General features: G+C 32.8%; 1 protein-coding gene across 2 annotated transcripts in view; it reads left to right on the top strand.

Moving 5' to 3' along the window:
- The first annotated feature begins 4,558 nt into the window (after positions 1-4,558).
- Positions 4,559-16,523, top strand: part of LOC129224534 (DNA-directed RNA polymerase III subunit RPC8-like) — a 36,093-nt gene continuing 24,128 nt past the window's right edge. For both annotated transcript variants that reach the window (XM_054859006.1, XM_054859014.1), the window contains exons 1-4: positions 4,559-4,781; positions 8,210-8,306; positions 11,537-11,623; positions 14,228-14,291. In XM_054859006.1, coding sequence (XP_054714981.1) covers positions 4,671-4,781; positions 8,210-8,306; positions 11,537-11,623; positions 14,228-14,291 — 359 coding nt within the window. In that variant the 5' untranslated portion in view covers positions 4,559-4,670. The remainder of the gene's footprint in view (positions 4,782-8,209; positions 8,307-11,536; positions 11,624-14,227; positions 14,292-16,523) is intronic.

Below are 16,523 nucleotides of genomic sequence, written 5' to 3'. Positions count from 1 at the left end.
TTAAAACTTAAATCAAACTTTAACTTAATGCGCAATCATTAAATGTATTTTATTATTAACTTTTTACTAACAAATTTTCGTTCGTCTGTTTGGATGGAACATTGAAACAGGTAGTTTAACTATTGACAGGCTAGTAAAATATATTTTTAAAATGTTATATATATAAAAAGTGTTTCTTTAAAAAATTCGGTACAAATTTCTTTGAATCTTATGCTTGGAGCTGCTTTTATTTCCAATGTACATAAGCGTTGGTTTTTTGCAACGTAAAATTGTAAGCAAAATTCATACCTTTAGTTTGAAAATTAGAAAAACTAAGTTTTTGAAATGAAACACATTTAAAATATGAAAAAAAAAAAAAAAATAGACTGAAAAAATAGTTTTCGTCTTATCCAGCAGCAAGATATTGGCTTGTTGATGGTGTGAATCTATCTATTTTTCAAAATACCGTATTTTTATATCGAATTACATATGAAACTAGACAGAAATTTTCTCTAGATTTCAAAATCGTAGTTATTTTTTTTATCTTCCATTAACAGCAAAAAAATATGCGTACCTTCCAAAGAGACCGGAAACCATCCAGCTATTCTTGCTCGCTTTGTGGGAGTCACCGCGGTCGTAAGTGCTAAATGAACTCAAATATTTGGTATACACTTGATATTTTTAAAATTTTCGTGAGGTGTCCATGCCCTACCTCTGGCATTGTTTCCATTCATGTTATACTTCACATGAGTTACAATGATTTTTTTTTTCCAGTTTAAGCGAGGAAAGAGGCTTAAAAAACTATACTTGAAACTTCCTCAGATTGGTTTTATGGCTCTCCTCGGCGTTGTTTTTATATTCATGTTAGACTTTGAGGAGTAATAAGGATTTTTTTTTAATATTCAACTCTGAAAAAAGTTTTTAACTATTTTTGAAATTTTCTCAGGGTTGCGATGGCCCTCCTCTCGTTGTTTCCTTATTGTTAGACTTTACATGCATCATAAGGGAAGATTTTTTGCATTTTTGCTCAAAAAAGAGGGATTTAACTATTCTTGAAATTCTCTCGTGTGGGGGGGGGGGCGAATGGCCCCCATGCCACCCTCTGGATCCGCCCATGGATCCAGGCCTTATCCTAAGACCTTGATGGAAACCAAACGCCTCTTCTACCTGTACATATAGTCCCTATTTTTATATGGGGTCTCCATGTGTACCGCACAGAGACAGTGGCGGCGCTAGGCGTCGGCGATGTCGGCGACTGCCGACGGCCTAGCGCAGATAGGGCCTCGCAAAATTCTCAGAAGTTATAAGAAATTTTTATCTTTTCAATTGAAGCTCGAGGCTCGTATTGAATACAACAGACACAAAAGTAATCAAAATAGTGCGTGAAGGGAAATTGCTCTGAGCCAGCCTTAGCAAATGCGGGGCCCGATTAGAGAATTCTGTGTCCCTGCCTTATACAAAATAATTGTACAAATTTGAGCAGTGCCTGATCGTCGATTTTCCCAACGCGCGCAAAGATTTGAAACTGATGCAATTATCCGACTTCCTTCAAGTTTCCACATCACGTTTTATTTATTTTATTTTTTTGAAAGAAATTAATGAGTGAAATTTCTTTTATATATATAAAAATAAATCTTTGAATTAAAAGTATTCAATAGTTGCAGCTTATTGATCAGATAACTCTACTACCCCTACCCCCGTCCTATTTCTCTTGTTTTTTTTCCAGTTCGTCTAAGAATAAGAAAATACTGAAAATGCTGTTCCACCGAACTCCCCCCCCCCCCCACACACATACACACCGAAAGCATTATGTAGCATCTGAAATTTCGCATCCAGATCTTCAGTTTCGCGATATTTCTAGCTGAAAGCCCCCAAATACTCAACAACATCGAAAACCGATTACAAAATATGGCCTTACACTCGCATTTTTAAGGTTTGAATTTCAGAAAACATTCGGGCAAGGGACCTCATACCGCCTTTATATATATATATATATATATATATATATATATATATATATATATATATATATCATAAGCAATTAAGTTTTTTAAACTACACTAACAAAAGTTTAAGTGGAATGGCTTCTGAATATAAAATGTTGCTTAAGTTTTTAGGAGCATAATTTTCAAAATTTTTCCAGAAAAGAGCTCCCAGAACCTCCGTTCCGTAAAAGTTTGTCTGAAATTCTGTTTTTGAAACTTCAATTTTGAGAACTTGCAGGGGGGGGGGGGAGAAGGAATTGATTTCGACCTTTGTTTTTTCTTTTTAAGAATCGATCGGGGACAGTCTCTGACCCTAGAGTCAATAAATATGGCCTATAAATGTGTTTTTAAAGCTTCAATTTCAAGAAATTTCCGCTGAGACCCCTGTACTATTTTTTCCCTAACATCAGCAAAAACGCGAAACATGTTAATTGCTCATCAAACACTTTTGAATAGATTGTATTTCTTATTCATTTTCTTACATAAAATTATATACATGTGTCCACTTATAATGATCATCTTCTTCCTTCTTAAGAAGAGAAATGATCTGTTTACGATAACTAAAGTAAGTAATTACAAATGTACATATTGATCTCCACGCTGCCTAAACGTAGTACATGCAACCATACAAAATTGGAAAGAAAGCGAGAAGAGCGGAAGGTCTCACTTTCCTCCAATATCTGAAGGCAAGCAAGCCACTATTTTCCTTCTAACCAACATTGCTTATCCCCACCACTTTTCATCACACAAAAAGGTTGGATATAACTTCAAAGCCCTTGCATAAAAAGTTTCACTTAAAAAATCTTTGATTCAGCATTTTATTATAAAAGTATTGATATTTCAACTCGCAAAACTTTAAATGTACCTAATTTCTGACAAACAAGAGCTTTGTGGCTGGGAGGACTTTTACAATCTCAAAAACCCATGATAACAGTCCTTACCTCAAAGGTAATTTAAAACTTGTTAAAACTTAACTATGTATCAATCATGGCATAATTATTTAAAAATCATTTTCTCAATAAAAATAGAAATTTTTACGAACCTGAAGTGGGGTGATAGCATGCACTTGATTCTTCAGGTGATAAAGAAATAGCAGGTAAAGGAAATAACAAGGCAACCTAAAAATTTGTAAACCCTAATTAAAGCATAATAAAACGTACCAACACACTACTTGAACCGAACTTAGAACACCTCAGTTTTCTGTTTATGATGGAACACACAGCGACTGGCATGCTTGTTGAATAAAAAAGAGTAAATTACCAAAATAACCAAAACTGCCTACAATTCATTAAATTTTTAATAAAATAGTACATTTTAAATTGGCTCGCTCAACCTAAAAAATCGATAAAACTGAAGTGTGTCAAGCAAGTGTTCTACTTCATATCCACCTCAAACGCTTTGGCAAATTCATGTAGTGACATTAATTTCATAATCGAATTGACATTTTTTTTTACAATTTTTAACTAATAATATTTGGCAGAAAATCATAAATCGTTTTTCCTTAAATCTAAATGTTATTAAAAGATACTGCCAGCAAGCACTGAAAGTCCTATAATTTATTAGCATTTTATTTCCTCTGCATCTCCTTTCAAAAAACAAAAATTTGACACTGTAAATACTTACGTTGCATAGAGAGAAGATTTAACTTGGAGTTTTATAGCTTGAAGGAACATTAAAAACGATACGTTAGTCAATTTTTGTCTAAGAAATGATCAGAAAAAATAAAAACCCTAACATTAAAACATAAGTTAAAATGGGTTTTAATATTAAGTCACATTTATTTTTAAAAAAAATTTCTGCAACATACAGCATTTATAATACAAATCACAAGTTAAGACATCCTCACGTACATCACAAGTGTATATTTTGTTTACTTTCACTCGTCGCCAAGCATGAAATTGATCGCGCCAAACCGAATACAGAGATCTATCGTTAAAAAAATTTAATTTACACAATTTAAACATTTGCCTTGTCTTAAAGTGTTGTTTTTCAATAACGTTGTGATTGGAATCATCGATTTAACAGAAAAAATAACTATAAAAGACCCAAATAAAGTGTCATTATGGAATTTTAGCACACCGGAACACATGTTCTTGATATAATTACGCGATAGTTATAGAAATAGGAATGGACTCACTCAAGTAAAGCTACACACGTATAATTTGAACATTGTAGAACAGTAATATGAGCATTAAAATCCTGGACTCACCATTAATTTTTCAGATTCTGGGTTTTTCCACAGCACTGTCATACGCTCCATGTTAATCCTACGGGAGAAGAAGAAACCTTGCCTCAGGCGGTCTTCGACCAATAGGAAAATGATACCGCGTTGTCGCAACTCTGAAAACTACGTTTTCATATAGGGACTCTAGCTTTGCCTACTGCACTCCATAAGCTTACGTTCGACGATCTCAACTGGTAGCGACCGGTCAGTTGATCACGTGACAACTAGTAACCTCAGCTTATGTTAAACCATTGGAGATGACGTCATTATTTTAACCGGTTAGCTGCCGGTCGCTCATCGAACAATATCTGCAGCTTAAATGTTTTGAGCTTCAACTTTAACTGCTTTTTCAGAACGTAAACATCAACATCATGGCGCGAGAGTGTTTGTAAAATTTTTTTTACCGGGGCGTAAAAGCACGATTTTATTTATTAAACACGTTATGCCTATTGTTTCATTTTGCTTATTAGTTGGTCTTAAAAATGTTTACTTTAGTGGAAATGAAAGACACTATTCGAATTCCTCCATGGAAATTTCGTAAGCCATTGAAAGATGCTATTTCTGATGAACTTCGTCTAAAGTTTGCTAATAAAGTAATTATAAAGATTTCATATACAGACTATACTAGAAAATTAATGATCCATCAAAATCATGTTTTAATATTCTGAAAACGTTTCTTTTTCGCTAAGTTCAGTAGAAAAAAAAATATTAGTTTGAATTTTTGGCATCTTGAATTCAAATTATGTTTTTTGCAATCACGAGCGTGTGTACGTGTGTATGCGCGTGTGTGTTTGTGTAGCCACATGTGTCTGTGTTTGTTTAGGCGCATGTGTGTGAGTGCGTGTGTGTGTGTATGTATGCATGTGTGTGAGTGAGTGTTGTGTACGCGCGTGTACGTGTAGGCGTTCGTGTGTATATGTATGTATGTAGGCATGTGTGTTTGTGTCTGTGTGCAGGCACGAGTGTGTGTATGAGTGTGTGCATGTGTAGGTGTGTGTATGTATGCGTGTGTGTGTGTAGGATATGGACGCAACCTGGACACTGTTTTCACAAGAGGAGCAGCATCATGAGGCGGCTGGTCGACGGTGATGCTGCAGAGGGTGCTGGCGGGAAAATAAAATCAGCGTAACATCAAAAACAGTCAAATGAGAACAATAAGCAATCGTGATTGCTCAAAAAAATTAATAAAAAAATCTTTTTCCTGAATCTGAATGATTACTTAGTACGTCGTTTCTCAACCGGTGGTTCGTGAACCCTTGAGGGTTCGCGAGAGGTACAAAGGGGGAAAACGAAAATAATATTGTAATTTCGGAAATTTAACATTGTTTTAGATGAAGTCTTAAGTTCAAGCACTTTTTGTTCATCATTTATTCATTTGTCTCTCGCATATTCGATACTATTTGTATACAAATGTTAGAACACTTGCTGACATTCTATTTTGTAAATTTAAAGAATTAAATCTGTCATTACAAGTCGTTTTTACTGTTTTCGTTAAGCATGATAGAATTGTGCTCGTATGAAAGAAATTCAACTTTTGAATGCAACATATTTAGATGAAAGTATGTTAATGCTGCAGTTTTCTCCGTTTGATTGGAAAATTCGATGAGTGCATTTGAAACATCTTTATTATATTTTCTATGGTTAGTTGCTTTACCATTTGAGTGCGGTAGAGAACTATCGCGCTTCTCTTGTGCTTTGCCGAAACTGCGAGTAACATAATAAGTTCAAAGGCGCAGCTGTTAGTTGAGTTGTGAGGTTTGTCGTAAAAAAATTCTTGTGATAAGTCTCTCTTGTAAAACAACATAACAGTAGGTATAAACATATTTTTGTTAGTAAAATTCACCGTTTATGTAATAAATAGAGTTAAAATATGTTTATGAATTAAAAGTAGCTAAATGTCGTTAATGTGTAGAAACGAGTTTCGTGAAGTTTAAAATGATGAATAACCTTTTTTTATTTTTTGAATTAGAGTTTATTTTTAGAAGGATTTGAAAGCCTGCAAAATAGCCGAGAGCATCAGTGTAATAGACAGTATTTCATGTGTTCTGGTATGTAATGCGTCAAAAGTTCAGAAACTAAGTTGCGGTTCCCTAATGGAATGTCATGGGAGGTTACTTCAATCTCCGGAAGAATGTTCTTTTGGCAAATTTATGGACCAAGAATGCAATATATATTTTTAAAAATATGTTTTTGAATGATGCTTAATGTTTCTTCTCATTTGGTTTAGGTATGTGTGCAAGCTGACATTTTATTATTTCGTAAAATTGGGAGATTCATTCAGTAAATCAATAATTTCCCAGCTCTTAAAAGTTCAGGGTGTCCCTGAAACTGAGCTCGATTTAGTTATATTTCTCTCAGGTTTTATAGGACTTAAAATCTAGGTGTTATAATGATGCTTGAGATAAGTTTTCTATATGACATAATTAGCACGGTGCTAATTCCATATTAGCTACCAGTTTTTTTGGCACTCTTGGCTTCCTTAGGAGGTTTTTCCACCTCCAGCTCCGTCACTTCCTAAGCCAGGCTGATGAGTGCTAATAAGCACAAAACTGCAGTCCTTGGCTGGAATGACTGAGCTGGCGTTGTATTTCATCTATTTCTGCCTTAGCCCTGGCTATAGGGCAGTAACTTACTGGAAACATTTCTTAATTAGTTTTGTCAAGCTTTGTTATGCTTTCTGTACTTAATGTATTTTGGATAAATTGAAAAAGGTCCACTTGTGAAAAGTTAAAATTTTATGCTTAAGACTCTTACTACATATGCTCATTCAGCGTCCCCCATTTTTTTTGCAGTAAAAAGCTCCAAAAAAGATTTGGCACATTGCTCCTTATTATTTGTGTCAATCTGTTTTGAACCTCCAACAAGAAAAGAAAGGGAGTTATGAGTTTGAGTTGTCTGTGTATCTGTTTGTGGCAATGTAGCTCCTAAATAGATGAATTGATTTGGATAATTATTTTTTTGGTCGAGAGGGGGCTTGATTGAAAGTTTTTTTAGCTAGGTCTCATTTTTGGAAATATTATTTTCCAGAGGCATTTTACTAAAAAATCTAATTGGTATTGTTTTGCCATTCTGGTATTGAAAAATTGATACCGATTGAGAGAGCAAATTTTTCTGCATATGATGGAATTTGTTTAAAATGTCTAGTAAGGGAATGGTATGAACTTGATTTTTCGGAGCAATCTTTGAAACATGGTTTTTATTAGGGGTGCTCCGAATAAATATTTTGCCGTTTCCTGTGCAAATGGGACAGCAATGACAAGAAGAATTGAAAAATAGTACTGGATTTCAATACCTTAAACCTGAATCTCTACATATTAGTCGTTGTAATACTTAAAGAAGGCAAAATTGCTATGTCTCTGGACAGGATTATTGCTGGCCATTTAAGAGGGCTGATTCTGTTAGCAAATACAGAACCAAATGAGCCATCGCTAAGTTTTTGATATTTTTTTAAATACAATTAATCATGCATGTAAGTATACACATGTCTTTCAAACTTCAGTTGTATGTCACAAAAACTCTGTGAATGATGGAGAAAAACTGATTACATATTTTAAATTCAGCACAGCATTTCATACAAACAGCAGGTATTTTCCCCCCTGTTGTAAAAGAAAAGTTCTTTTTTGTAAACTAGTGAATTTAATCAACAAAATTGAAATTCAATAAAGGTAATTAAACTTTTTGTGCAAAACTCTCATTCATTGCTAAATAAACATGAATATTGCCCAAATAAAATGCTGTGCATAAAAGTGAACAGCTATTTGAAAGTTTGAAGAGTAACTTCTGCAAACTTGAGCCCAGATTACTAAAATATTCAAAATAGCATCTTTTGCCTTTCTAGTAATTTAAGTTATGACTGAAGCTTTGAAATTGCTATTAGATTTCATGCAAAATTAAAAAGTCAAATTTCTTTGAGAATAAATTTGTCTATCAAGTAAAAAATTTGTTTTTATTGTTTTTATGATTGGATTAATCTTTTTGACTTTTCTTTTATTATTTTATTTCTCTTTCATTTGTTTTTCAGGTGGTAATAGATGTAGGGCTTTGTATAGCTTTATTTGAAATTACAAAATTGGAGGAATCTTATATATTTCCTGGTGATGGAGCTTCACATACAGGTGGTATGTATGAAAGTTTCTTTTGTTTTACTTTTAATTTTTTGAAGTGAGTCATTTTTGTTATTTTCACAAATTAATTTTTTTATTTGTGAATTAAAAATACAAAAAACTTTTTCTGAATTTATAACTTTATGGCACTCTTACAGTCACCAATGCTCACACCCAGAAAGTGGATGATCCTAAAGCTTTAAAATGATCTGCCAAAAAGCCTTTTGTAACTTGAGAAATTTTATTCCTATTTTCTTATTGCATTCATTTTAAAACCAAATAGAAACATATCTTTCCCATTCTACCATTTCAAAACGCAAACCTAACAATTTCCACTGAGGAATTGAATAGAACCATTGAGTTGAACCAGCAAAAATACTGTTATACTTGGCAAAGTACAGTGAAACTTCTTCACCACTCTCTGTTCTTGAAAAAAAAAAAAAAAAAAAAAGGTCATTTGCGAAAATGCAAAACACAATAACAGCTCCAATAGAAATCATTTATATTCTGCTTGCTTTACATTAAGACTGGGGTCTCCAATCCTTTTTACTCAAGGACCACATTGTGAATTTTTGAAGGCGAGGTGGGCCAGCAATGCAACAATATTGGTTCAAATGGTTTTGTCAGTGTTCGTTCCCCCCCCCCTTTACACCCACAACTTTTTTTTTTTTTTTTGAATAAGCGCTCAGTAGCATGGGTGCAGCCAGCATTCACGTTAAGGAGCGGCAAACCAGAGCTCAACAAGGTGGCAGTTTTTAGCTACCTCATCATGCCAAAAGATAGATATCAAAAGTTATAAGTCCTTAAAAGTTTTAGACTTGATGATTCAAAAGAGGGGATGGGCAGATCAAGTGATCTCTCCCGGAAAATTTTACGAATTGAAGTCTTAGAAACATAGTTTTAGTCAAACTTTGCAGGTGTTAGATATGGTCGGAGGACCGGCTTCAGAATCCACCTAAAGAGAAATTTTCAAAATTCACATCAAAAATCGCATTTTTAGGCAATTTTTGTAAAATAAGGTGGAAGAGGGGTAGCGACTTATTCGTTCCTAATTATTTTTCAAAAATAAAATCTACTTAAGGTTATCTTTGGTGACGTCAAAGGCTTTCCTGACTTAGGAATACCTCCATTCCATTTGTAAGCAACTGATAAATTTTGAGAAGCAACCTTTTTGAAGACGCACAACCTGACACAATGACCGAAGTGTAACTATGGGGTCTAGCACCTCTGGCAAACTAAAGAAATTGTGCCCCCCAACCCCAGGGTTGCTCACATGGGAAGTCAGGGGGGGGGGTCATTGTGACCTCCAATTTTTTTTTTTGAACATTTTGATTAGTTGATTTGACAAATAGCAGACAGCATTGTAATTTTTTGCTTATTTTCTTTTTTAGAATTGTTTTCAATGATGCCCAATGTTCCTTCTCAGTAGATGTTATATATGTGTCTCTAGCTCTTTTTTTTCATATTTTAAAGCATTTTTCAAATTTTATGATTAAAAGAAATAAAAAAACTCTTGATTTTTTTTATAAATCAGTTGAAATGCCGCCCCCTGGCTGCTGCACCCCTGGTGAGAGCCACTCATGCCAACACCTAGTTACGCTACTGCACAATGATAAATTGAAACATCAGTGATGACCTGCACCGTGATACATAATGTGAGACCTTAGCTTCCCAAGGGTGCGAAAAACCATACCCTCTTTTTTATAACATTTCAGAATTTCTGAAGAGAGGGAGTGTGGGGTATCAAAAGAGGATATCTTTTTTAAACCTTCAAAATAGATTTTCTTTAATCCTTTGGTTTTCTCTAACCAAAAATGTCTTTATTTCTTGGTGCTGAGTTTTGTGATTTGCCAGACATTGTGAGAGGTTTTGATGGTCTCTTTTAGAGGATTTTTAACATTAAGTAACTAAGCAGAAAAATCAATGTCTTAGAAAATGGGTTATTAATGGAAGTGGTTGCTATATATAGAGATAGTCACTCATAGAAGTGTCACTTTATACACATAAAATAACCTGTAAATATTAAAATGAATAAAGAAATTTTTAATTATTAACATTTTTTCTGACATAAGATGCTTTAGAAAATGATTAAATTGGGAGGTGCAAATCGTTTTACAATCATATTTATTATAAAATGTAACAGTTATTGTATACAGTAGGCGAAGCTTAATGTGATCACGGCTAATGTTATCATTCGCTTAATGTTATCAGAATCACGAACTCCCAGAACACTTGTATGTTAACACACGTTAAAAAAGTCAGATATTGTAATTAGCATCTTTGTTTATTGTTATCACTTTTTCATAAACTTTCAATTTTTCCCCCCTTATTGTTCTTCAATTAACAGAAATACATAGGCAAACCCTGACAAGACTAACTTTCTGTGTAGCATTTTGCGTTTTTTAATAGCAGTTCAAAATTTTTCTAGGAATGAAGCTACAGAAAGTTCGCCCCCAGTGACCACAGACTCCCCCTAAGAAAACTTTCTTTTGCACCTAAAAAAATTCAGTCGCTGGACATGACATTGATGTAGGACTTCCATTGTTGCCATTGCTTTGTAAACTATTAAAGAATTATGTCGAGATTGAAAACAAAGTGAAGTTAAATTAAAATTTAAACTACAAGCAAAACCATACTGGAAAAGATAGAAAAGTTGAATGTGCTTTGAAACTGGTTTACGAATGTCAGGGAAAACGGTCATATTTTACTTTACTTATTACTATGTGATTAAAAATTGCATAATTTAGCTTTAACTTTTTATAATTCAGGTATTTCCATTCTGTTAATTTAATAATTTATAATTTGAAAGTGCATTTAGTTGAGTCATTGATTTTAATTTGAGGTTGCCAAAATAAATGCACCTTAATTGGAAAAAAATCATTATTTTGTTTCTCCTGGATTCTTTTCAGTTATTGTTATCAGTTGGTTATTGTTACAAATTATATTTGTCACAAAGTGATCACATTAAGCAGCGCCTACTGTATTAACAAAATGCGTTTTGTTAAGATATTTACTGTTCTTTTAGACAACAGTAATACTAATTAAGATGAAAAAAATTTTTTTTCTGATGTCTTGTGTTGGTGATGGCGGTTTTTGAAAAGGAAAAAAAATCAAAGTTCATGTAATATTTTAAGTAGTTTCATAAACTGCTTAAAATTTTTTATCAAAATGTAAGGTATAGTCAAAGTTTTAAAGACATGAAGTGTTGTTAGTTTCCTTTTTTAATGTACAGTTTTTCTTTCCAGTGCACTTTAGTTACATTGTATTTCGGCCTTTTATGAATGAGGTTTTAGTTGGGAAAATTCGTAGCTGTAGCAGAGAAGGGGTACATGGTAAGTTATTCTTCTCTAATAATTGAAATTTTGTTTAATATTTTTTTTCTTTTTAAAAAGGATCTTAATAAATAGTAACATTTATGTTCAAAAAAAAAAAAAAAAACTTTTTAGCATGTAAATTTAAAAAATAAATTAGACTCTGCCAAACGTTCTTCAGTATCTTAGTTTTCAACGACTTTTACATGTAACGAGAAACATTCCATGTTTGCAAAGAACTTTCATAGTTCCTAACATTTTTGTAAAAACCAATTTTTTCTCAAAACTTGTTAGTATATTCAATCTTTTTGTATTTTAAAATTATTTCAGTTACCTCGAAGGTTAAAAGTTATTTTAACGGGTGGAACATGTGCTATCGAATGGAAGAGAAAAAAGTCTTAAGGAGGATAAAAACTCTGAAATTAAAAAAAAAAAAAAGAATTACGTAAAAGAGTGAAGAATAAATATAAAATTACTTTAGTTTATTTATTTATTATTACTAGAGGAGGTTCTGCTCTCTGCTTGTCACCAACCCAAAAAGATTATTTTGTAATGTTATTTGGATTGAGAAGAGATAAATTGTCTCCTTGGAAAAATCTGATTAAAATATGTGTTTGTTTGCAAACAAAGTGAAAATCCTGCTCTCATTCATGGAAAAAAAAAAGAACTTTATACATGAAAAAAGTACTAAAATACTTTGATGAGAACCCCCCCCCCCACCAAGTCAAAAGTAAAGTCATCCAAATTTCATAGTTATAGGTGCTAAGAGGGCTCCTGGGCATAACAAAACAACAATTTTGATTTCATAAACTTAATGTGCAGTAGCGTTTTGTTCGTTAGTTCCATACTTGAATTGAGTTTATCCTAGGATTTATCCCTGACCTTTGAATCCTTATATCTTCTGCTCTAATTAATTGAAAAAGTTGGAACAAACTTCATCTTGTACAGAAAAAAGAAATAAGCTCTTTTGAGTGACAAATAATGTTAAGGGACGTGGGAACTCTCTCATTTTTTTGTTATTCAGTTAGTAGGAAATTTTAGCTGGAAAAAAATTCTTTTTGAGTTGTTTGGAAAGTAATTTCATTTGTTGCTTGTAGAAATTAGAAATTGGGTTTCATACACGAAAATTATCTTTAATTTTAATGTTTTAGGAAATTTTTAGAATAAAATAACATTGTTTCTACACATCAAAATTTCTATATATCGAATTTTTCCCCGGCAATTTGCTACTTTGATGTTTGGAGGTGTGACTGTAATTAGATATTTCCTACCTAAAGAACATGTATCCCTAAGGGTATTTTTTTTAAGTTTCGCCGTAAAGCAAGTTGAAGGATGTTTTTTGACCAATGGATGTTTTTTATTATTATTAAATTTTTACCTATCTTGGTATCTGTTATAAGTGGTGAATATTCCATACCTGCCAACGCTTCCGGATTTCCCGGAAGTTTTACTGATTTTCTTGTCTTTTTCCGTTTTTCCGGTTATGAGCAAAATTTTCCGGATTTTTCATGTTTTGTAGGAAAAAAATTGTATCTCGCCAATTTTGGCGCTAACGATACTTTTGTGGAACGCGGCACCGCGTTTTAGGCCAAGAAGCCAAGGAGAGGTTGCCGTAGGAGAATCGCACGAGAAGACCTGAGGCAAGATTATGACGTCACTGAGGGATATAGCGCATGACTTCATCAGGATCCAATCGAAGCGAGCGTAAAACGTTATTTCCAGACTTTTAAAGAAAGCAATACAAGTAATATTTACTAAACGAAAGTAAGTTCAATTGATATGAAATTCATAACTAATATATTGTTGAATGTAAAAAGAGTAGGTGTCTTGTATTTTGCGTTAAAATCTTCTGGATAAAAATATCTTCCGGATTTTTTTTCTCGGAGGTTGGCAGGTATGATATTCTTTCATTAAGCTAAAATCCATAGAAACCATTTAAAGTCAAATACAACCGAGAAAGACTGAATTTTTCGGCTTTGATTTCTATCGAAAATGATTGCGCAAAAAATTGAATTTTGAAGAATCTAAATCTGTTTGCATCTGCCAAAGCAAGGGAAAAAAAATTATATATTTTTTATCTTCATTCGTATACTATAGTAAGAAATTATGCTAATTAAAAATGTTAAATGCACATGACACCTATAACAAAATATCATCTTTAAAGTATTAGAAGGTGATATTTTGATTGATCTGAAAAAAAAAAGGCTTCATTTAAAACCTTGAGTGCTTGAGTTGTTTCTGTATGAAAATTTCAATTCAAAGTGTAAAAGCAATTTTCTAAGTAAATATTTATTTTAAAAAAGACTAAAAACGGTTCATATGAGAGTGGAAGCTGCAGAGCATAATTTCAGTAAAATGTTCACAGAAGTAAACATTTCAAACAATAAAAATAAATAAATAAGTATCAAATAAGGGGTAAGTTACAAGCTGCATATGGCCGCAGCATACCCTAGTTATGCCACTGATTGTATGTATGTAAAGTAACATGGATTTAGACAAAACATATTGTTACTTAGTTAATCAGCATTATTTCCTATTTATTATTCTTGTTCTCTTAAAAATCAACTAATGAAAGCAACATTTATGGATCAAACTCATTTAAAGACTTATTTTGTTTATTTACAGTTTCTCTAGGGTTTTTTGATGATATTTTAATTCCTCAAGATGTCCTGCAGCATCCTTCAAGATTGTATCCTTTTGATTCACAAAGTACTGTGATAATTAATGTAGTTATTTTTTTATTCTATTTTTAATGTAATAGTTAAATTAAATGAAGGCTCTTAAAGTGAAATTTTTATTCTCTAAATAAAAAAATGTACCACATGTGATTCTCTTTCGTTGCTGCTTTTCCTATCATTGGAACATTGTGCATTATTTTGTGTATCACTTTTCTGTGACCATGTCTAGTGTCAGGGACAATGACGAGCTTCGATATCGCATTGCTGTTTATTTACATAACTCTAGATTGAATTTACAGTTATATTACAAGTATTATATACAATTCATTGTAGCTTTTAGCCATTTCGACTTGTAAGCTCCCAGAGTTTACAAGCTCTCCGAACCGTACCCAGTGAAGTCTGGTGCAGGAATGTAACTTGAATGTTCTCACAGTCCAGCACTTCCTGTCTGTTAACAGGTTTAGACATGTTGTGCACCCGCAGCATCTGTTTTAAGTTAGGACACGTTCAGCCCGTAGGTTGACACCACATGTAAATATTTTTGATTAACCCTCTGACGGCCCTGGGTCATGAGTAAGATGCGTGAAATTCTTCCCCAAGGAATTCTTTTTGGAATAACTTGCCAGGTAAATCAAGTGCCCTACCTTCTATCCATACGTAGCTACCGCCCTGCGCCTCTGACTGTTTCATAACAAACACTTAGCATCAGAAACATAAGCGTAAAATGCTTTTGAAACATGCTCGCTAGGGCATGATAAGACGCTTAAAACCACTTAATTTTGCCACTCTCGTTCAACTCAAAACTTTTAAGTCATTTGCATCTGTATTCATTCAAGGGACTCATAAATATTATCATTAACTTTCAGCAGTGTCTTAAGTTAATGAAGATTTTAGAAAGTAAAATTGGTCTAAAGGATTAATTAAATACCATTAGAAGATCAACAAAGTGTAGAAATCAGAAAATTTTTAAAGGTAATTTTTTTTAAAAAAAGTTCTAAAATGTTGCAAATTCCACAAATTTGTTTTTTTCCCCCTCCAATATTGGAGTATATTCTAAAACTTTGGCAGTAATGTATCTGGTAATGTCTGGTAAGAAAATTATGTAGTTCATTTTTTTATTATATTTTTTTCTGATTATCTATTTTAGTTATTATAAATTTAATTTTAGTAATTACTAAATTATTGTTAGTTGCAGATTTAAAAAAAAAAAAAACAAACTATTAGCTTTAAAAAAATAGATTCATTGTTTGTAAAAAATGAAATATTAAAAAATAAATAAATAAATAAATAAATAATAATAATAAAAATAAATGAAAAAGAAAAAAAAAAGCAAGCTTAAATGTTTTGCTGTTTGCCAGTAGTTTTACATCATTATTGCTGATGTTTTATTTGGAAAAACATGTAAATTCTTACCTATATAAAAATTTTGAATAATTTATTGGAATCCAAAAAATGTTTTCAAAACTTTTAAATTTATAAATATATGTCTTTGGTATCAAAATAATTAAGTTGAAACTCTGTAACAGTTGGACTGAAAAGTTCATAGGCTAGCATAGTAAAACATATTTTTTTTGGTAAAAATCGATTAGATTATGTAATATAGTTGCCTGCTAGGGTGATACAGCGATTATTGCAATCATACGGTTTTTCAATACCAGTTTTATTGTATGATTTCTCTTTAGCCTCACTTTCGGCTATTCCCTCTGCAGAAGTGCTTAATTTCTTTCCTCCAGTGAGCATTCTTTTGAGGTCTGCAAAGAGGAAAAAGTCACTGGGGGGCTAGATCTGGAGAATACAGTGGTTGGGGAAGTAATTCGTAGCCTAATTCCTGCGATTTTGCCATAGTTTTCATTGATTTGCGACATGGTGCATTGTCTTAATGAAACAGAACTTTTTTCTTCTTCAGATGCGGCCGTTGTTTCGTGATTTCTTCATTCAAATGCTCCAAAAACCTTATACAATAAATGCTGTTGATGGTCTGACTATTTTTGAGGTAATCTATCAATATAATATCATGTGCATCCCAGAATACTGATGCCATAACCTTGCCATCCTGTTTCATCTTTCCACGCTTTGGATTCAATCCATCCCGTTCAGTTCATGCGGCTGACTATCAATTGGACTCTGGAGTGTAGTGATGGAGCTATGTTTGTAATAAATCGACGGAAAAATTCGATTTTATTACGGTTGAATATCGGTAAACGCTGTTTCGAATCATGAAAACGTTGTTGCTTTTGATCGAT

The sequence above is a fragment of the Uloborus diversus genome, chromosome 1, assembly GCF_026930045.1.
Source record: "Uloborus diversus isolate 005 chromosome 1, Udiv.v.3.1, whole genome shotgun sequence".
NCBI classification, from domain to species: Eukaryota; Metazoa; Arthropoda; class Arachnida; order Araneae; family Uloboridae; genus Uloborus; species Uloborus diversus.
The sequence above is the reverse complement of the archived record's forward strand: the minus strand, read 5'-3'. Positions and strand labels throughout refer to the sequence as shown.